Genomic DNA, 23,375 nt, shown 5'->3' on the forward strand with positions numbered 1-23,375 from the left:
GTGAGATGTTTATAGATGCTTACATGCCATGACTGGCATGCCCCAATATTTTGGATTCTGTACTAATTGAATCTACCAGAAATGAACATCAGATCATAATGATAACCAATGATAGCTGTTACAGCAAAAATTTCTTAATTTGGAAATGGCCACATACTGAGAACAAATATCACTCTAATGATATTTATAGACACCTAAAAGTAGAAAAAGTGCCTTGGGATGTAGTAACTTCTTTTTTTTTTTTAATTAAAAAAAATTTTTTTTAGTGAGGCAATTGGGGTTAAGTGACTTGCCCAGGGTCACACAGCTAGTAAGTGTTAAGTGTCTGAGGCCGGATTTGAACTCAGGTACTCCTGACTCCAGGGCCAGTTCTCTATCCACGGCACCACATAGTTGCCCCGATGTAGTAACTTCTTACTAGATTTCTCCAATTAAAGTCAGCATGACCACTATTGAAGTATATTTCTAAAGAACAGGTGAGGCCTTGTTATTCCCTTATTCATTAAACTCCACTGACTCTCCACTACCTCTAGAATAAAATGCAATCACTTCTCTTGTTATTCAAAGCCCTTCACATCCTGGTTCAAACCCATCTTTCTTGTCTTACTATATGTTAGTTCCTTTCATAAACACTATGATTCAGCAAAATGGGCCTTCTGCTTATCTTCACACATGACATTCCCTCTCTTGTATCTGTGGCAACGTAACTAGGTGGTACAGTATATAGAGCACTGGGCCAGGAGTCAGGATAGACCTGAGCTCAAATCTAATTGCAGACTAGTGGGGAAATCACTTAATCTCTGCCTGCCTCAGTTTCTTCATCTGTCAAATGGGGATAATAATAGCAGCTACCTCCCAAGGTTGTTAGGATCAAATGAAATAAATTTATACAGCTCTTACCACAGCACCTGGCCCATAATAGCTGCTTAATAAATGCTTGTTTCCTTCCTTCCTTCTTTCTTTTTTTCTTCCCATGCTTTTGCATAGGCTATCATTCCCCTTGGCATGTACTTTCTCCTCTCCAATTTTATTATTTATTTTAAATCTTCTTTTTAAATTTTAAGTTACAATTTCTTTCCCTCCCCATAGTGAGAAGACAAGCAATATTATATCAATTATACGTGTAAAATCATGTAAAACATATTTCCATATCTTTCCCCCAAAAAGCAAGAAAAATAAACTGAGAAAATTATACTTCAATTTGCACTGAGCTCATGAATTCTCTCTCTGGAAATGGATGGGTTTTTTTTCATCACTTGTCCCTCGGAACTGTATTGATCAGAGTGCCTGGCTCCTAGGTTTAAAGCCTGAGGGACTGGGAGAGTAGTATTGCTTTCTACAGTAATAGAGAAGGTAGAAGCAGGGAGGGTTTAGTGGGAGAGAGAATAAGTTCGGTTTTAGACATGTTGCTTATAAGATGTCTACTGGACCTCCAATTTGAGATGTCCAAAAGGCAACTTACAGGTTGAAAAAAAGTATCTTATGAATTTTAAAGTGTAGTATTGATATGAGAAACTATTACTAGATTTGAACAATCAATTATTAAGAGATTTGGGATGTTTGAGGGTCTGTGTCCTAAGGCAGACTTAAACCCTAGGGTTAAGCCTAGAAATTCCATGTCTATCTCTAGGTTTCCAAAGTTTAGGTTGGGGGCAGATAGGTGGCACAGTGAATAAAGCACTGGCCCTGGATTCAGGAGGACCTGAGTTCAGATCCGGTCTCAGACACTTGACACTTACTAGCTGTGTAACCCTGGGCAAGTCACTTAACCCTTATTACCCCACAAAAACAAAAACAAAAACAAAAAACAAAGTTTAGGTTGGCCAACTGGTAATGAGGAATTGAATGCAAAGAGAGTATTTTTAAAAGATTTCTTCTCCACCTTAGTAACAATAGCTTTTTTTTTTTTTTTTGGTGAGGCAATTGAGGTTAAGTGATTTGCCCAGGGTCACCCAGCTAGTAAGTGTTAAGTGTCTGAGGCTGGATTTGAACTCAGGTCCTCCTGACTCCAGGGCCAGTGCTCTATCCACTGTGCCACCTAGCTGCCCTCAAGTGGGAGGATTTGGATAGCTATGCCAAAAAAAAAAAAAAGGTGACTGAAACAGGTAAACTATTCACAGAAGAAAATGGATGGAAGTTCAAAGAGGGATAAAAATTAGGATGACAGTTTTAGTAACATGTTAAAACTGAGGTACATTTTTGTGGAAAAAGCACCGGCCCTGGATTCAGGAGGACCTGAGTTTAAATCTAGCCTCAGACACTTGACACTTACTAGCTGTGTGACCCTGGACAAGTCACTTAACCCTCATTGACCCGCAAAACAAACAAACAAAACACACACAAAAAAAACTGAAGTACATTTAAAAAAACCAATCAAGCTGTACATTGTAGATTCACAGTTTTATGTGCAAACCTCTTTTTCTCTCCTTTGTAAATGGAAAGTTCATGTTTCATTGAAGATTGTCAAGTTCATAACAATATATATGTATATCTATATATAATTTTAAAAATAATGGAGCCTGGGAAAAATGTTGCGTTTAACTCTACAGTGTCTGCAGTAGTTAGTCACTGAGAGAAATGATATAAATGACATTAAGATTGGTGATTGAAAAAGGAAGAGGCACTTGCCACCTATCAAGAGTGATAGTGGGGGCGGCTAGGTGGCGCAGTGGATAAAGCACCTGCCCTGGATTCAGGAGTACCTGAGTTCAAATCCGGCCTCAGACACTTGACACTTACTAGCTGTGTGACCCTGGGCAAGTCACTTAACCCCCATTGCCCTGCGGGGGGGGGGGGGGAAGAGTGATAGTGATGGCCAGCACAGGTGGCCTAACCTTTAATAGGTCCTACCTCCCACAGATCCTCAGAACACTTTTACTGCCAATCCTAGTTCAATCCCTTGTCATCCCTTCTTGGTGACTAATTTGTTTTTCTGACTCCAATTTTCCCTTTCCATTCCATCCACAGATCATTAAAGTAATACTCTCAGTGCTCATCTCTGATCAAGTCACTATTATCCTCAAAGACCTTCTGTGGTCCTCCATTACCTCCTCCAAAAGGACACTCCTTAGGCTACTATTGAAGACTTTCCACCATTTAGCTCCAACCTACCTCTCCCACTTATTTCCCAACACTGTCTTTATCACACTACTTTCCACTGAATCTAGACAATTTACTTCCCTAATTTTACTCTGCCCACTCCTGAAAATGTATCTTCCTTCTTTCTTTCTTCCTTCCTTCCTTTCTTTCTTTCAATCTTTCTTTCTTTCTTTGGGCAATGAGAGTTAAGTGACTTGCCCAGGGTCACACAGCTAGTAAGTGTCAAGTTTCTGAGGCCTGACCATGCATCTTTCTTTCTTTTGTGTGTGTGTGTCGGGGCAATGAGGGTTAAGTGACTTGCCCAAGGTGACACAGCTAGTGTCAAGTGTCTGAGGTCAGATTTGAACTCAGGACCTCCTGAATCCAGGGCTGGTGCTTTATCTACTGCACCACCTAGCTGCCCCTGACCATGCATCTTGCACAGGCTTTCTGCCATGTCTGGAACAGATTCCCTTCACATTTATACTTGTTGAAATCCTTTTCTTCTTTCGACAGTTTGTGCTTGGGTGTTACCTCTCCTCGATGTCTTCCTTTTAAAAAAAATTTTTTTAATTAATGAAATAAAACAAGCATTTCTATTACAGAACAATAAAAAAGATGATTGAACATAAAACTGCAAATCTTTAATGTACAACTTCCTTTTAAATATAATAAAATTATATAACTTTTTTCTCCCCCTGCATGGCTACCATTAGACACAAATATGTATGTATGTGCGTGTATGTATGCATATGTAAAATTATCCTATACATGCTTCTATGTTCTTTTAAGTTATTTCTTTGGATGCAGATAGCTTCTCCCTTCATAGATCCTTTGGAGATAATTTGGGTATTTATAATAGTCAAAATGACTTAGATACTCATAGTTATTCTTTTTTTTTTTCCGGTGAGGCAATTGGGGTTAAGTGACTTGCCCAGGGTCACACAGCTAGTAAGTGTCAAGTGTCTGAGGCCGAATTTGAATTTAGGTCCTCCTGAATCCAGAGCCGCTGCTCTATCCACTGTGCCACCTAGCTGCCCCTCATAGTTATTCTTAAAACAGTATTGCTGTTACTATATATAACATCTTCTTGGTTCTGCTCATTTTGCTCTTCATTATTTCATGCAAATCAATCCATGATCACAGTTCTACCTATCCCACCCACTAAAGACATACCACCTAGAAGTAATCTCTCCTATCTCTCATCCATCTCTGTTTGACCACTCAGCAATCTGCTTGGCATTATGGTTATCTGTCCATGTGTCATCCTTTACTAGATAGCAAGATCTAATTACTTCTCTGGTTCCCCTTTCCAAGCTTTGAATGTGCAGAAATCTTCAAAGGTCTGTTCCTGGCATTCTGTTCTTTTTCCAATATGCTTTCTCAGTTCATGACTTTGCTTACTCTCATAGCTAGCAAGGTATAGTAGAAAGCACATAGATTCTAAGATTAGAGGATTTGGGTTTGAATCCTAGCTTTGCTATTCACTAGCTATGTGACCTTAGTCAAGTCACTTAACCCTTATTGGCCTCAGTTTTTTCACCTATAAAATGAAGGAAGGGCTTGGATCAGATGACACCTGAGATCTCTTCCAGCTCAAAATATAGTACTTATATCTTACTTTAACTACTACGCATTTATCTCCAGTCCTGGCCCAAGTTCTATCCCTTTATCTCCAATAGCCTACAAGTCATCTCTACCTAAACACTTTGAATACATGTTTAAAATTCCATTGATTATCTTTCCTTAAATCAATGTTTGTTTATTTTTTTGGTGGGACAATGAGGGTTAAGTGACTTGCCCAGGGTCACACAGTTAGTAAGTGTCAAATGTCTGAGGCTGGATTTGAACTCAGGTCCTCCTGAAGCCACGGCCGGTGCTTTATCCACTGTGCCACCTAGCTGCCCCTGATCACAGCTTTTTAAACTGTGGGTCAAGACCCCATCAGAAAAAATTTGGCAGTAACATTTGATTTGTATACCTATATATCCAGGGTCATGTAAAAAATTTCTTGCCTGAAAAGGGATAGGCGATTGGAAAAAGTTTAAGAAGCCCTGCCTTAGATGACTCTCAATCTACATAACTAGCCCTGGTTTTTCTCTTGAACTCCAATCCAACATCACCAATTATCTATTGAGCAGTTCTAACTGGATACCCTGCAGGCATCTCAAACTTCAACATGTTCAAAACAAAATTCATTATCTTTCCCTCCAAACCCACCCCTCTTCTTAATTTCTCTATTTGTTAGTCAGTCAACTTGCATTTATTAAGGACCTACTATGTGCTAGGCATCATGCTAAATGATGAGAATACAAAGGAAGGCAAAAGGCAGATCTTGCTCTCTAGGAGTTTACAACCTAATGGGGAAGACAACATGCAAACAACTTTGTGCGAACAAGATATACACGCATGATAAATTAGAGATAATCAACAGAGGGGAAGTATTAGCATTGAGAGAATTCTAGAAAGACTTTTTGCAGAAGGTAGAACTTTAGCTAAGACTTGAAAGAGCCAGAGAAGCTAGGAGACAGAGAGCATTCTAGATATGGGATAGCCAGTGAAAATGCTTAGGAGTCAGTAGAATCAAGCATCAGGTTTGATGAACAGCAAGGAGGCCAGCATGAAGGTCAGTGTACATGGAGTGGGATATTTTGAGTATAAGAACACTGGAAAGCCAGGAAGGAGACTGGGTTATGGAGGTTTTATAAGTCAAATGATTTTATATTTGATCCTGGGAGTAATAGGAGCCACTGGAGTTGATTGAATGGGGAGCTGAACTACTCAGTTCACCCTACATTTTAGGAAGATCAATTGGATAGCTTGAGTAGAGGATAGATTGAAGTGAAGAGTGACTTGAAGCAGAGAGACCAACTAGCAGGTTATTGCAGTAGTCCAGGGGATGAGGGCTTTCACTTGAGTGGTGGTGGTGTCAGAGATGTTATAAAGGGAGAAATAACAGGACTTGGCAACTAATAGGATATGGAGTATTAAGAGTATACTTGGGTTTTGAAGCCTGAGTAACTAGAAGGATGTTGATACAGTAATAGGGAAGTAAGAAGAGGGGAGGGTTTGGGGGGAAAAGATAATGAGTTCAGTTTTGGACATGTTGAGTTTAAGATGTTTTATTTAAGATGAAAACTAGTTTGTAAGGGATGAGTAGCTGTCAAGGATCTTTCTTGTCACCCAGGTTCACAGCCTCAGAATCATCCTGAACTCTTCTTCACTCTTCCATATCTAATCATCTGCCAAATCTGTTTCTATACTCATAACATCTCCATTAACCACCCTCTTCTCTTTACTTGAAGTGCCATCACCTTGTCAAGTCAAAAAGCATTTACTAATTGCTTTACTATATGCCAGGCACAGCAGCTTAAGGTTAAGAATAAAAATACAGGGGGCAGCTAGGTGGCGAAGTGGATAAAGCACTGGCCCTGGATTCAGGAGGACCTGAGTTCAAATTCAACCTCAGACACTTGACACTTACTAGCTGTATGACCCTGGGCAAGTCACTTAACCCTCATTGCCTCACACACACACACACACACACACACACACACAAGAATAAAAATACAAGCAGAAAGAAACACACTGCTTGCCCTCAAGGAGCTTATACTCTAATGGCTGAAAAAGGAAGCTGAAAGGGTTTTGGAGTAGGGGGAGAGGAAAGAAGGTACCAGAGAGACAGAAGTGGAATCTGGAGAAGAATGTAGACATGGCTGGCCTAGGCACTTTCTTTAAAATGGAAGTTCTGGGAGGAATGAACCAATGAAAGGAAGGGGCCACAGGGGCAGAGTGAACTTCCAGGTTGAGAAGGCTGCTGTGGCATGGTGTAGAAAGTCTAAAGAGTTAAGAGCCCAGAGAAGGATAGGACATTGCAGGACATTATCATCTTTCACCTAGATGACTGCAATTGATTTTAACTGTTCTTCCCACCAACCTCTCCATACTCTGTGACTTCTTTCTCTAATATATCCTCAACATAGCTGCCAAAGTGACATTCCTAGAGCACTAGTCTGATCCTATAACTCCCTTTGTTTCTTATTGCCTCAAAGATCAAATATAACCTTCTCCTTTGGGGGAATCTGCTTCTATTTTACCTTTCCAGGCTTATTATACAATTTTCCACTCTATACGTTCTAGCCAAAAAGTGCTACTTATTGCTCTACATATGCATTCCATTTCTTGGCTCTGTATCTTTTTTTTTTTTTTTTTGCAGGGCAATTAGGGTTAAGTGACTTGCTCAGGGTCACACAGCTAGTAAGTGTTAAGTATATGAGGCCAGATTTGAACTCAGGCCCTCCTGAATCCAAGGCTGGTGCTTTATCTACTTTGCCACCTAGCTGCCCTCATGGCTTTGTATCTTTAAACATTCTGTCCCCTATGTCTGGAACTAATTTTCTTCTCTCCTTTACTTCTTAATATCCTTATTTACCTTCAAAGCTCATCTCATGTTCCATGTCCTACATGAATGTCTTCCTGATTCCCCTAGCTGCTACTGTCTCTCTTCCCCTCCCCATCCTCAAATCATCTTGTATTTACTTTACAGATGAGTAGATATTGTTTCTCATGATAGAGTGTAAGTTCCTTCAGAGGAAGGACTATTTCACTTTTGTCTTTGTACACTCAGTGCCTAACACATTTTTTTTTAATCGGACCAGGCCTATGATTTCATTGTTATAAGGAACAGGTAAGGAAAATCCCTTACCAAGGCTAGGCTCAGGGACTGTATTTTGAGATCTCCAAGCTTAAGCTCAGTCACATCTCTGAGGACCTAGTTACTATTCATTAACCAGGCAACTGACCTGTTCTCTTCACTAGTCAAGCTTCTTGTCTGGTAGTTGTAAGAATATGGTCTGATTCTGTACTGGATTATCACAGGATCCTGGCATTTGGGAACCCCAGTCTAATGATAATTTCCCCAGTCCATGGCTAGCAAACTTCCACCTCTTCTTCCCATTCTATTTGTAATTGAGTCACCATATGTTGAGACCCCATCCCCTTTCCTTCATTCTCTTATCCTCATCCAGTTCATCTGTATATTTCCCTGCTTGGTCCTTCTGTTCTATCTTCCCCTTCCATTGTAGTCTGTGGAACCCCTCTTTTATGCTTAATATTCTTTATCCCATACCTCATATATTCATATAGATAGATAGATAGATAGATAGATAGATAGATAGATAGATAGATAGATAGATAGATATTTTTCCCCCAAAGACTTCCTCCTGAAGAGACTGCATAACTGGGCACCTTTCTCTACTCCATACTCTTTCTCTCATGGCCCTTAACACATTGGGCCAAGAGGAGGAACTAGCATATCTCTAGCTCCTCACTGACACTTCTGGACTGCTCCTTTGCCACCATCACTCAGCAACTTCTCTTCCTTTGAGTCTCACTCCCTCTGTCTACGGTACCCCCATCCAGATCCTTGACCTGGACAGATGTCAGCTTCTAGAGAATTCTCCCATTTTTGTTTCCTCAAGGAGCTCAATACTTGGTTCACAATCTTCCTCTTGATCTCAGCTTCTACCTTTATACTTTGGCACTTCAAAATACAAATTAATATCCCCTCCCTTAAAAAATCAAATTCCCTCTTTTTGATCATAACCTCCTTTACAATTCCATTTCCTCCTCTGTTTCACTCCTAAACTTTTTTCCTCACCATAACCGTCACTCTCTTTATCTCCTTTTCTTTGTTCTCCATTTGAGTCCATCCCTGATGCTCTGGCCTCTTGCTCTATCCATGGTCTTGATTCCATGATTGATAAGTTCAACTATAAACTGTTTTCTACCCTTGAGCCTCTTGCCCTTTGTTCTATTGCCACTCATACCTTGTTAAATACCAATCCTGGATTACTTTCCATTATCTGCCTCCACAACTGGTTCCTACTCTAGCCTTACTGAACTAGAAACATTCAAGTCAACAAATATTCATTAAGTGCCTACTATATGCCAAGCACTGTGCTAGGCACTGGAGATGCAGACAAAAACAGATGTCCCTGACCTCAAGGAACTTACATTTTAAGGGGGAGAGACAACAGTATGTACACACATAGGTAAATTCAAAACATACAAAATAATTGGGGAACACACTAAGGCATAAGGAGATGATACTTAAGCTGTTCCCTAAAGGGAGATAGGGGTTCCAAGAGTTGGAGGTAAGAGGGAGAGCATTCCAGGTATGGAAGACAACACAAAGCAACAAAGGGAGGAGATGGAATGTCAAGTACAGGGAAGAATAGGTATGCCAGTTTGGCTGGAACATAGAGCTCATAAGGGGGAATATTGTGTAATCAGACTGGAAAGGTAGGTTGGAGCTAGATGTTTGGGAAGGGCTTTAAATGTCAAACAGAGTTTATATTTTTTCCTGGAGTCAATAGGGAGCCATCAAAGCTTCTTGAGGAGTGACAAAGGCAGACTTGTGCTTTAGAAATATCGATTTACCAGCTGCACTGAGGATGGTTTGGAGAAGTGAGAGGCTGGATGCAAGGACAATACTTATGAGGCACTTGTACTGAGATTCCAGACAGGAAGTATTGAGGGATAGAATTAGGATGATGGCCGTGTGAGTACAGAAATGGGGACTGATGTGACAGATGTTGTATTTTCTGTTATACAGTTTATAGTTTATCAAAACTAATATCTTATTTCTCCTTCTGTACTGTGAGATCCTCAATATTCAAGGCTAGACTTGGATTTGAAGTCTTTCTTTTGTTTCTCTCTCAGCCTATTGTAGGATTGGACATATATTGAAAATGCCTGTTGTCCCATTGGCTTCTTTTTTTTCTTAGTAAGGTGAAAAAAAATCATTGTACCATGTTGTTGATAGTGGGATGTTGTGGGAAAATCTTCAGTTGATATGGCTTGATTCCACTGTTATTTGGGCCCAAGGGAAGACATTTGCAAGAACATTCCTCTGCTTTTCAAGGGCCAAGATTCTTTCAAGCCAGAGATGCAATACAACTCAAAAATCAATGGAATCAGTTTCCTGCATTCACTCACAGTAATTCTTTAGGCCTTACCATTTGCAAAGCACTTTCCTCAGGACAAGGGTACCTGAGATAGATAGTGGAACAACAGCTTTTTATATGTATAGTGACTGTAAGGTTTACAAAGTACTTTCCTCATAATAGCCCTCCAAAGTAGAGAGGAGCAAATATTAATGCCTCCATTTTATTTTATTTTATTTATTTATTTTTGCCCCCATTTTAAAGAGTAGCATGGAGTAATGGATTGAGTAAAGGACTCAGAGCCAAGACCTGTGTTCAAGTCCCTCATGTGACACATACTGTCTGTGTGTCCCTAGGATAGATATTTAACCTCTGAGTCATCTAGACAACTCTCTAAGTTGCAGAGAAGGTATAGACTTCATTGTTCTTACCTGAAAGTTCTCTAATCTAAAGAAATCACAGTTTGTAGGCCCTATCCCTACAGTCAAAGGAACAAAAATTCAGAGGTACAGTGACTTGGTCCCTCATACTCTCACTGGACACTGAATGATACTTAGGTCTTCAGTTTGAATGCTCTTTCCACCAGTCAATCAATAAGTCTGCAAACATTTATTGAGTACTTGCTGGTGCCAGGCACTTTACTGAGCTTCTATTTTCTCAGCTTCTATTGACTTCTTAACCCATTTCAATGAACGTATGAATGGAAAAAAAACCAACCACTATTTATCAAGCATCTACTATGTGCCAGACAAGCCAAGTAAATATAAACAAGTGAGACAGAACTTGGCCTCAGAGAACTTATATTCTAAGAGGGTAAGACAACAATTAAGGGGAGTTAGAATTGGGAAGTGGAGGCTGGAGGGTTTGATTTGGAAATGGCCAAGAAATGTCATGATGACCTATTTTCCAGGTCAAATAAGTGAAATTACATCACTTATCTGATAGGTCTGATGGGTGTATCAGAGTACCACTTGAAGTAAAATGTTCTATCCAAAGCTGCCATGGATTTATTTCTAAATCCAATGACTTTTTTTCAGTCCTCATCCTGTCTACTGCCCTCTCCTTCTATAGGTACTCTCCTCCCTGGGTTTTTGTGACCCTCTTTCATGGTTTGACTGCTCCTTCCTAGTCTCCTTTGCAGGTCATATAGTCAGTCAACAAGCATTCATTAAGCACTTACTATGTGCTAGGCACTGTGCTAGGCACTGAGAGTACAAAGAAATGCAAAAGACAATCCTGGCCCTAGAAGTGCTCACAATCTAAGGAGGGGGAAACAATAAGCAAACAAATATGTACAAACAACATACAAGCACATGATCAATAAGAAATAATCAACAGAGAGAAGGAGCTAGAATTAAAGAGGGATTGGGAAAGGTTTCCAGTAGAAGGTGGAATTTTAGCTAGGACTTGGAGCAAGCCAGGGAAGCTAGGAGGAATTGAGGTTCATCATCTATCTCCCATTCTCTATGGCTGGGTATACCCCAATGCATAGTAAGCATTTAGTAAAAGCTTGTTGACTGACTTACTGATGTCCCAGAGGCATAGTAAACCTAACACATCCAAAACTGAATTAACTTTCTCCTTACACTCACCTTTCCTCTGAATTTTTCTATTGAGGGTACCACCATCCTTCTAGTTACCCAGTTTTTCAAAGGACAAGCCTTTTCCAATCCAGAAAAGTAGTACAACTGAATAGCTTCAAACCAGGTTTGAAATGATGAAACTCAGGAATCATTTCCTGATTCCCTCTTTCCACCACAACCAATCACTGTAACCAAACATTGTTTATTTTTCCTTTAATCTCTCTCTGTCTTTCCTGCTTACCACAATGACTCTATTTCAGGCCCTCATTGGTATTCCTAAAACTTTGATTTGCTTAAGAAGCTCCAGTGGCTAACCTATTTCTTCTAGGATGAAATACAAACTTCTTAGTTTGGCATCTAAGTGCTTCACAACTGGTTCTAGCCTAACTTTCCAGGATGATTTCACATGCCTCTGCACCCCAAGTTGTAGCCCAGCTGGCCAACTTGCTAGTTCCTCAATTGTGACATTCTATCTTCTGTCTCTGTTTTTGAGCATACCTGGAAAGCTCCTTTCTCACCTTTGCCTCTTGGAACCCCTGGCATTCTTCAAAACTCACCTCAAGGGAGCCCAGTTGTTAATTTCTCCTTTTCCATCACTTTGTATCTATTTTGCATGTATCTTGTCTTCTCCGAGGACAAGTTGTATCTCTCTACTGGATTGTAAATTCTTTGAGGCTAAGAACTGTCTTACTTTTGTCTTTGTATCCTAAGCACCACCACACTGAGGCCTGGCACATAGTAATCACTTAAGAAATGTTTGTTGAATTGAACTTTTGCTTATGTACCAGCCTTCTGGAGAGAAAAAAGTATCCATGTACTTGGGCCATAAAGCTGGGAGGAAAGCAGGGGAGGCTTCTCACAAGCCTGGGAGAGCATGATGGAGAGAGCAACTGACCTAGACTTGGCCCTTTTCTATTATCCTAAATTAGGCCTAGTGGATTGAGAGCCAACTTGAGTCAGAAAGACCCGAGTTCAAGTCCAGCCTTGTAACATTTATTGTCTGTGTAACCCTGGGAAGTCACTTACTATCTCAGTACCCCAGGCACCCTTAAATTACAGATGAGATTTGTATTTGTTGGAAGGAAGTGTTTAATTGAAAGTTCACAACATGAATAAAATAACAGGCCCTGACCCTTCCCTAACTTCTAACCCCACAAATATTCAGAAGCAGGGTACTGCAATTTCAAACTTAGAGGGCTTTGGGAACCCTGCTACTAATGATTGGAGGAAAGTTGGTTCCTTGGAATGATATGTAAGGGTGTGATAGAAGAAAACCCAGTCTACACAGCAGGTCGCCAGAAAAGCCAGACTATGGCTACCTGCCCTGCAATCCACCTATAACCCCAAATTTCAAAGGTTTATTCCCCCTCTTTTTCGTTCCCTTGACAACTTTCTTCTAACAAAAGTGCCCACAGACCATGGGCAAGGAACGACTCTCCCCTTCCTGGTCCACACCACCGAAAAAGAAAAGAAAAGAAAAGTAAAGAAAAGAAAAGAAAAAAGCCCGAACCCTATCAAACTCAGCAAAATTAATGGGAGGAGGAGGAGGAGGAGGAGGAAGCTGCGAATGCGATCTCTTCGGTCACTACGGCCGGCCGTGTTAGTGACCAAGGCTTAGCTTGGGTCACACACAGCGCGAGCTTTAACACTTTAACAGGCTAGCCAAGGGCTTGCCCCCCTCAACCCCCCCGTCCGACCCTCTCGGGTTCCACTTAGGGACCTACAAGCAAGAGCAGAGAAAAAGGAATCTCGCAGACGCCCTCGGCACTTCAAGTCTCTGCTTCGGCCTAGAGGCGGCGCTGTCCGCCACAACACCGCAGCACTACGCACTCCAGGCCGATCGCTCGGCCCTTTCCGCCTGGGCGCGTTCGTATCTTTCCGGCCGCTCCCGGGTGCAGGTGAAGGGGGGCGGGGCGGGGGCCGTGCGTGGTGACGCTGCGGGGGGGGTGGCGGTGGTGGTGACGCATCAGCGTGCCCCGCCCCCTCCCCCTCCCGTTCAGGCTCTGGAAAAGAGAAGAAAAAAAACTTTCTTTTTTTTTTTAATTGAGGAATCAACAGCCGCCATCTTGTCGCGGACCCGATCGGGGCTTCGAGCGCGATCCACTCGGCCCCGCCGGTTCCGGGCCCCACAACCGCCCGCGCACCCCACTCCGTCCGCCCGGCCCGCTCCGCCCGGCCCTCGGCGCCAGCTCCGGCGGCCCCGCACGGCTCTCGGCTCGGCTTCCCGGAGCCGCGGCGGCGGCGGCGGCGGCGGCGGAACGGGGGTGGGGGGGGCAGCAGCGGCAGCGGCGGCGGCGGCGGAGGCTCCGCTTCGCGCATTGTTTTTCCTCAAGGCGGCGGCGGCGGCGGCTCCGGCTCCTCAAACCGAGTAGGGGAGCGAACCCCGAAGCCCCCCTCCCACCGGGCGGGGAGAGAATTAATTAATTAAGTGGGGCGAGAAGGGGGGGGAGGGAGGAGGACGAAGAGGAGGAGGAGGAGGCAGGCGGGCGGGAGGCACCATGTTCCCCGGGACTGACTGAGCCGCCCCAGCCGGGCACCGTCGCTGCCAGCTGGGCCCCGGGGGGGCAGCTGGGCCGCCTCGGCCCCCCCCTCCTTGGAGTGTCGCGCTCGGGAGGGCGGGGGGGAGTCCCGGGCCGCCGCCGCCGCCGCCGCGGCGGGGAGGGGATGAGGGAGCCGCGGCCGGTAGCAGCAGCAGCAGCAGCAGCCGCGGCAGCGGCCGGGGGCGGGCGGTGAGCGCTGCGGGGCGCTGTTGCTGTGGCTGTGATTTCTCCACCGGCCCCCCACCTCACTGGCCTCCCTCCCCCCTCCGACCCCTAATCTCACTCACTCATACACACATTCGGACCCCCCCCCCCCTCCTTCTCCCTCTCGGAGCCGGCCCAGCTGGGACTGCTCTCCGAACCCCCCCACCCCGCCCCCCCCACCCCGCTCCGGATTGTCTCCTGATTGCCCCGGACCCTTCGCAGCTCCTACCCCCACCCGCGGGGCTGTTTTCGAGAGCCGGCTAAAATGGCTGAGAACTTGCTGGACGGACCGCCCAACCCCAAACGAGCCAAACTCAACTCGCCTGGGTTCTCAGCCAGTGACAATACAGGTGAGGACAGGGGGCCTTTTGGGGGGGAGGGGGGGAGTTGGCTGTAATAAGGGGCGGAGGGAGATGGTTGAAAATGTAAAGGGTTGGAGTGCCGGAGAGGAAGGGGAGAGAAGTGAATTGGATCGAAGAAAAGTGTCCTGGGAGTCTTAGAGGGTTGAGATTTAATGTAGGTTTCAGGGAACTGGGAGAAGGCCCAGCCCGCAGTGAGGGTAGTAGGCTTAATGTCGGTGGACCCTGTTTTGAATTACCTGTCACTTTCCACGCCAAAAGGTGAGTAGCCATTTCAGATCACAAATGAAGGGGGGAAGGGGTTTCTCTCTGGAAAGGCTTTGGGATCTTATCTAGATGAATGGGATGTTAGCGATGGCCGAGGTGGTGGGGTTCCGAAGAGAAGTGAACCCTCTTAATCCGGTTAGGTATTGCAAAGGGATTCCACGTAAAATTGCTCCCATCTTCCCACTAAACCTTCACTAACCCTCGTTCCACCCTTACCTTGATCACCCCAAAAATTCCTCCAAGTTTGAAGGAAAGGAGCTAAGTGATTGGAAAGCAGTGAAAAAGGTACTTCGATTCAGATTGATTTGCTAGGGTACAGCCTTGTAGGGTCTCTCGAAGCTAAATGACTTTTCCAAGGAGGAAAAAAAAAGTAAGGTGCAGTGTGTTTGTTTTGTGTGGTGATATCAGATGAGTGTATCTGCTGCGGAGTGTTGAAACGTGTGAGTGGCAGGACTGCATCGTGGTAAGGGAGAGAAATAGCGAGGTTGAAAGATTGGTGATTAGAAATATTTTCTAAATTTGCAGGACAGCAACAACATCAATCATAGTCTTTAATTGATAGTGATACACTTTTAAGTAATGAAACCCAGGAACTTTTTATTCGATGCAGTCTAATGATAATTTAATCTTTAAAAATTCACGTTTGTTTCTAGGGATGATATTAAGTTACTTTGGAAACTCCGTCCACTTAAGTCTTTCCACTGTCCTAAACCCGAAACTTTAATAGTAATATAGCATAAAAGTTACTATGTATTTTTATATTTCTTACAATTAGGGATAGTTTTAAATAAACCTATGCAAGCCAAGTGTCCAATTAAAAATTAAGCTTCACCTTTGACTGAACTTAATTTAGGTTATTTTAAAAACAAAGTGACCGTCTGTTTTTAAAATTTAAAAATTCTTGGAATTTATGATAGAAAAAGTTCATTGTGATTCGGAATCTTGTTGTAAAACCATGCTTATGCATAATTATGCATTAGTACAACTTTGAAGGCTTCCTTGGGTAATAACATCTGTAGACTTTTTCATGTCACTGCTTTTTTTTTTTTAATGTACTCATTACCTTATTCCCTATCACAGCTTTGTGAACTCTTCATATTTCCTCTTTTTGAAAATCTGTCTTTGTACAGTAAAAATTTGTCTTGTAATTATTAGTATATGGATGTTCTTTCTCAAATAAAACCTTTTCATCTCAGTAGTAACATATGAAAATTACTTTATAATGAATGAATCTAAATTGACTTATGTTGCTGCAATGCCTATAGATGTGCACTCTGAAATGAAACAGTTTGTGAAAACACTTGTATCTGATGTAACTTTTAACACAACAAAAAAACAACTGCATACTTTGCAACAGAAACTTTAGTTTGTCTCTTTGTTTTTAAATAGCGCCCCATCCCCCAACCATTTTTTTTTAAATAGCATGCTGCATTACTAACATTGAAAAATGACAAATACTCTTTGCACAGGTCTTTGAACAGTTAAAGGAAAGCATAAACCAGTGGGAGAAATGATGTTAGTAATTAGCTAATACAAAATTTTAGTTGATTGACTTAGAGTTTATTTTGATACTAAATCTTTATTCTTTTGTGTTTTTTCCTTAAGAAATATGAAAACCACAATTTAATCATTCCTTTTCTGCTTAGGATAGATTTTTTTCTCCTTTTCCTTTTAATTTTGGCATGTGAATTTGAAGTCTTTGAGTGGGAAACAAAGGACCTCAACTTGAGAATTTTGTGCCCTCAAACTGAGTAACCTTAATGCAAACTGCTAATAGCAGATTTTGCTTTGGTAGTACTTTAGTTTGCTTTAAGCTTTGATTGTATAAAGGGACATAAACTGGTTATGCAGTTGCCATAAAGGGTTTTCTGGATATATACACCCAACTATTTCCAGTTACATACTGCTAATCCTAGCAGAGTTCCTTAGGAAAAGATTTTCACTTTTGTCAATTTTTCTTCCTCTTTATGCTCAACTCTAGGAACAAATGAGGGAGATTTTCTGGTTTCTGAGGATGAAAAAAAATAAAAATGATTAATTATATTTATTAATAGGTAATGCAGATAACCTAAATTTAATTCTACAGACAAACTTAATTCTCAGTCTTAGTTTAAACCTTAATCAACATCATTAATATTATTTGTATGGGGTTCTGTGTAGGGTATTATTACAAAGCAACTTAAACAGACACAACCTTGCTGTCTAGTAGCTAATAATTTGAGACAGGTAGTAATGCTGTAGACAGAGATGTTAAGGATACATATTAAACAGATTAACAACTATTTAATACATGAAATACACCAGCAAAAGGGTGAATGTGTTTCCTGAGATAGGGAAGTGTGAAGTAAGACCCAGAGTATGGAAATGGAGAAAACCACTTAGTATCCTTACAAATTGGAGAAAGCATCTAGTAGTAGTGATAGGGAGAATTTGGGGCTAACTTGGACTTACAAGTGTTTAATAAGCTTTCTGTGTAGTTTTAGAGATTGAACACTTGGATTTGGGAGACTAGTGGAAATATTGAGTCTGGAAAGAACCTGAAAACATGGTGAGTGGAGAGGACAGGAAAGAAAAACCACTCAGCTTGGAATCAAAAGACCTGAATTTGAGTTCTGCCTCTGATTCTTGTATTTACTAGCTATGTGAGTGAGAATGGACTCATCTGAGGCCTATGAAATCTTGAAAGTTGATTTCTGCTCTGACATTTTATGATTCTGAGAGTACAAGGAAACAAGCTAGTCTGGAGAATTTTTACAGTGACTCTGAATGGAGGAGCACAATCTTGGCTGTCTCCCACTGTCAGTTTAGTTTTAATACCTCTCAATGTAGAATCAAATCTAACATTTTAGTAGCATGCTTGCATCAACTAGCATTCATTAAAGGCCCACCAAATGTAAAGCATTGCACCAGGTTCTATAGATACAAAGAAGCTTAAGATACTCTTTTCCTGCAAGCAGCTAGCTTTGTATACTTTTGTATAGATGGGGGAGGGGGGGAGGAGTGTAAAAAGATAACAGTAGGAGACAGTATGTGGTGAGGGTCAAATGAAAAGTGTGCTCATATATTAACAAAGACTTACACATTTACAATATGCAGGTACTTTATTTCTAAGTAGGAGGGGATTTAAAAAGTTTAGATCTCATGGTCCTTGCTGTTATAGAGCTTACAGTCTAGGAACAGGCAAAACATACATAGTATTACATAAGTGCATTAGTTGTAAAACAGAGTAATATCTTGTAGGTAGTGCTGTAGGAGGGTTGTTTGGGGTGGTGAGAGAAGAGGGAGTAGAGCACTCTGGTCATTCATTCACCTGTTATCCTTGCTCTAGCCCCATAATCAGGGAGTTGGTAATGAAGGCTTCCTGGAGGAAGTAGGACTAGAACTAAGTTTTGAAGGTAGAAGTTCTAATTAATTACAAAGTGACAAAAGGAGGGGGAGCTGCAGGAAATAGATGAAGCATCCAAATTACACGTTGAAGAACTACTTAGAGCTTTAAGGAGGCAACATGGTATAATGTAAAGGGTGCTGGATTTGGTATCAGGACCCAGATTTCTATCCTGTTTCTGATATTTACTACCTGTGGGACCTTGGGTAAGCTATTTAACTCATGGGCCTTAGTTTCCTCATCTGTAAAATAAAATAGTTGGACGAGATGGCCTTTCAGGGGCAGCTAGGTGGCACAGTGGATAAAGCACCAGCCCTGGATTCAGGAGGACCTGAGTTCAAATCTGACCTCAGACACTTCACACTTACTAGCTGTGTGACCCTGGGCAAGTCACTTAACCCTCAGTGTCCCACAAAAGAAAAAAAAAGACATAGAAGATCCCTTCCAGCTGTAAATTTGTTATCTTATGATCTATAGGTTTTGTAGCATATTTTGTCAGACTTTACATTTTCATTCTTCACAACCTTTGGTCCACTGTTAAGGGAGTATGCAACTTATTTAGACTAACTCATACTGTTGTGAAAAAAAGCATATTTAATGTCTATTCAGAAGAAGATACTGGGGGGAGAGGTCTAAGAAGAAAGGATCCCTGTGGTAGTAGTAGACTAGTTTAATAGTTTTTCTCCTAGTTCTGAAAATGCCACACAAAGGTATTTAACTTTCTGCCTTAGATTTGTTTCTGTAAAGTTTGTGTAAATAGCATTTTTATACATTGATTCAACAGGTGGAGGGAGGGCATTTCCAAAAAGGGAAGAACATTGTGTGAATGGAAGGACATGGAGGTTTGAGGGTATGTGGCAAGTTTGAGAGGCAGAGGAGCCATATTTGACTCTGTCAGAGGTTCTTAACCTTTATTCTGTCAGGTTCCTCTTTGTCAGTCTGATGAAACCTATAGACTCCTCAGAATAATACTTTTAAATGTTTAAAGTAAAATACATAAGATTGTAAAGGAAGCCAATAGGAAATAATTAAGAAAAAAATGTTTTTAAACTCCAGATTTTCATGTGCCCTTAGTTAAGAATCCCTGTATAAGACAGTGTAGTTGGAAGGTAAGAATATGAGTCAACTTGGAAAATCAGGGCTACCAGATTTTAAGGAAGACCTCAAATGCCAGGTAATAAAGTTGAAACTCTTATGTAGTGAACAGTAGGGAGCCATGGGAGGTTTTGATTTCTTTTCCATAGATTGGCCATTTTATTTTTATCTGAAGAGTTCTGAGTGTTGATAGGGCAGATAGCTCGGTAACACACACAGCTTTGGAATGGGGTGGAGATGTCTGATATCTTAATGTTTTACAGCATGTCCACCCTCTAGATTGTGTAGATTACACATTAATCCAGTTTTACATACAGTTTGGGAAGCACTTTGGAATGGAAGATGCTAACTTCATAGATGTTACAGAAGGACATGGCTTTCACAATATTGCCAGTGATGAACTTCTTGATGACCTTAACTTTGGGTTAAACATGGCCAAGAGACCCCATTGAAGATTTTTAATTAGACTATTTCAGTTTTCTAGGATGGTGGTAATGAAATAAGGAATAGTAAGGTGAGGTGGCAATGGGAATAGAAAGGAAATGATGACAGAGAGATTTCTGAGGTGGAATCAGTAAGATTTGGTAATTAATTGGATGTTGGGGGAAGGGTGGGAACAATTAAGAATAATCCCAAAGTTAGGAACATGGGAAATATGCGGTGCTTCAGAAAAAATGTAAGTTGGGGGAAGGGACAGATGTAGTGGAAAAGGTAATCAGGGTGTTTGGACTTAATTCAGTTTGAGGTACTGATGGGGTCATCCATGTGGAGAAGTTCTTAAAGTAGGATAGGATGGAGGAAACAAGGATGAAAAGTTTGTGGTATTTTTTTAAAAAGGAACTGGGGGGCGGCTAGGTGACGCAGTGGATAGAGCACCGGCCCTGGAGTCAGGAGTACCTGAGTTCAAATCTGGCCTCAGACACTTAACACTTACTAGCTGTGTGACCCTGGGCAAGTCACCTAACCCCAATTGCCTCACTAAAAACAACACACACACACACACACACACACACACACACACACACACACGGGACTGTAGGGTTTTTCTGGAAAACTGTCTCAACAAGTTAAAAGTATATAGTTTTCTTCAAGTATTTGAAGGACTGTCATGTGGAAAAGGGATTAGATTTGTTTTGTTTGGCCCCAAAGGGCAGAACTAGAAGCAGTAGAAATTTTGTAAAGGTAAATTAAGGTTCACATAAGGGAATACTTTAAGAAGAAGCCCCTCTTCCCATCACTAGAGGTCTTTAAATGGAGGCTAGAAGGCCACTTATCAGAGGTGTAGCAGAAAGCATTTCCTGCTCAGGTAGGAGTTGACTTAGTGTTGACTACTTCTCAGTTCTCTTCTATCTCTGAGGTAGAGATTCTGAGGTACCTTATCCAAGAAAATACTTTTGTAAATCTCATTTTTTATACTCATTCAATAAGTATTATAACATACAAAGAAAAACTGTGATCTCAAGAAACTTAAATATATTTATTTTTCTTGAAGTGAGGTGTACATATAATTATACTCAAATAGATTTGTGACCTCATTGATTTGATTGCTAACCAACCATTCCTGGACATCCTATAATGAATCATTGTTCTCCCAAAAGTTCACCACAAGTGATCTACCCAACTTGCAGCAAGAAGATATAGGTGGAGCACTCTGGTCTTCCATCTGTCAGCGCTCATTCTTTGTTTTACCTTGATTAAAGGGCTATCCCATTCCCATCTTCTTTCATGGAATTCTGGTAATTATATCCTTTACTCCTGTTCTTTGGAGTTCCTAGTTATATGTTGCAGTTTGCTCACATACATCACTTCGGCTGTCCATTTCCCTTTCCGTGAAACTTAGTTGTTTGGTGTATCTCTTGTTTTAGGTTGATATCATAAAGCAGCACTAGTAAATTGTTTATATTGAAAAGACAGGCCTTTGCTGTTAAAAGAAGTTTGGAGTCAGTATATGTAAACCCAAACCAATATAGTACTTAGTAGATGTCAACAATGTAACTATCATAAATCAATGAAGTAATAACTATGGAGGAAAGACTTATCTACCTAGGTTTAATAATCTTTGTGTGTTTTTATATTTGCCTTTCATATGTAACACAGGGACATGTAACACATGGGACATTTTCTCCCATAGATTTGACCCAGTTTTTTGGATTGTCTGATTTTCACTGTAATTCTAATGTTCTTTTCATAGGTGTATGTAATTGAGATTTGGTAGAATTTTTTCACACACTACTGAATAGGCTTCTCTTAAAATTTAGAATTGGTTTTTATATAGAATATTGTTAGTTTACCTACTATTAAAAAGACAGTTTTTAAATTCATAGACTAAATAGAGGTCTGAAGGAGTCAAGCTTACATGTATAAAGTACAGTCTAATTGGAACATACTTCTTATACTTAAATTATTTTGATTTGTTTGTATATTCCTTAAACATGATTGAAATAGTCAAAAAAGTATTTAGTAGTTAATTATCAGGTTTTTTTCAAGTGTCCTACATACAGCATACATGTATCATGAATTTTTGTGCATACTTGTCAGTGGTAATGGTAATTTTTTTTGGTAGTATGTTTGAAAAAAAAAGTAATTGAGATAGTTTGACTAAATTACAACTATCCTGTTAAGTTGAAATAGGTATGTTTGAAAAATTATATCTTAAATCAGGGCTTCATTCTACTGTAGTTACTATTACTATACTATCCCAGAGTTTAATTCTTCCCAGTGAAGTATTCTGGAAAAGTCCATTAAAGTTTAAAAATTGAGTTTTAAAAAGTGGTTAATCAGCTTATTAAAATTTCCGAGGTTCTGTGACAGCATCCTGAAGTCCCCAGTGAACAGCATAGTATGACATTAATAGTGTATAAAATCACACAGTTTCTGAATTGGGAAGAACCATAGATATTTAGTCCAGTTCCTTTATTTTACTAAGAAGTAAACTGACACCTAAAGATGAGATTTGCCCAGGATCAATCACCAACCTAGTTCATAGTGGTGTAACTAGTTCAACAACTGAGTATTCTGAGTTCCCTGCCTTCAGTCTACCATGTTCTTCCCATTGCACTAGGATGCCAATCTTCACTTTAGAAACTTTAAAAAACATTTTCTTATTAAAATGTTAGAATTCTTCTCTCCCCCTGACCATATGCCTCTACCTCTATAAAACTCTCATTTGTAACAAATAAATACAATTAAGGAAATAAAATAAAAGCATTGGCCAAGTTTGCAAATGTGTACTTCATTGTATGTGCCAAGAGGCAAGGGTCAGTATCAGGCCACTGAAGTCAAATTTAGATAGTATATTGGTCAGTTTTGAATTCTTATTGTGATTGTACTGTAAATTGTTCTGTTAGCTCTATATCGGTTATACAGACCTTCCCAAGTTTCTCCAGGTTCTTTGTATTTGTCATTTTTTTTTCTGTCACACTGTTATGGATAGTAACATTTACACATATACTACCCAGTTAAAACTGGTGGGTCATAATGTAGTAGAAGATCACTAAAGGTTTTATGGAGGAGATGACACCTGTGCCGAGCCTTGGAAAATGATCCACTCATGTGATAGGAAGGAACATGCACAGGAAATGAATGGTTTGCCAAGGTTAGGTAACAACCAGTACTTTGGTTTAGTTGTAACCAAAATGGGAATAATATGAAATAAACCTGGAAAAGTGGGTTTGGACATATTGTTGAGGGTCTTGAGTGCCAGGAGGAGGATTTTGATTTTATCCTACAATCATTTAGGGAGCCATTGAAGATTTTTGAGCTGTGAAGTGGTGTAGATCTGTGTTGTAGGAAGATCATTTTGGTAGTTTTGTGGAGGATAGATTAGACAAAGAAAGACAAATCAGAGAGACCAATTTAGAGTCTGTGGGAAATAGTTGACATGAGGTGTTAAATGCCTGAACTAGGGTAGTTCTTGT

At 40.9% G+C, this 23,375-nt stretch overlaps 1 protein-coding gene across 3 annotated transcripts in view; it reads left to right on the forward strand.

Moving 5' to 3' along the window:
• Positions 1-13,957: 13,957 nt before the first annotated feature.
• LOC122743444 (CREB binding protein) overlaps positions 13,958-23,375 on the forward strand; it is a 170,181-nt gene continuing 160,763 nt past the window's right edge. For 2 of the 3 annotated variants that reach the window (XM_043988406.1, XM_043988414.1), the window contains exon 1: positions 14,315-14,702. In XM_043988406.1, coding sequence (XP_043844341.1) covers positions 14,618-14,702 — 85 coding nt within the window. In that variant the 5' untranslated portion in view covers positions 14,315-14,617. Of the gene's footprint in view, positions 13,977-14,314; positions 14,703-23,375 lie in introns of those variants that run through there. The other variant, XM_043988398.1, reaches the window with a different exon arrangement.

Source organism: Dromiciops gliroides, chromosome 1 (genome assembly GCF_019393635.1).
Source record: "Dromiciops gliroides isolate mDroGli1 chromosome 1, mDroGli1.pri, whole genome shotgun sequence".
NCBI classification, from domain to species: Eukaryota; Metazoa; Chordata; class Mammalia; order Microbiotheria; family Microbiotheriidae; genus Dromiciops; species Dromiciops gliroides.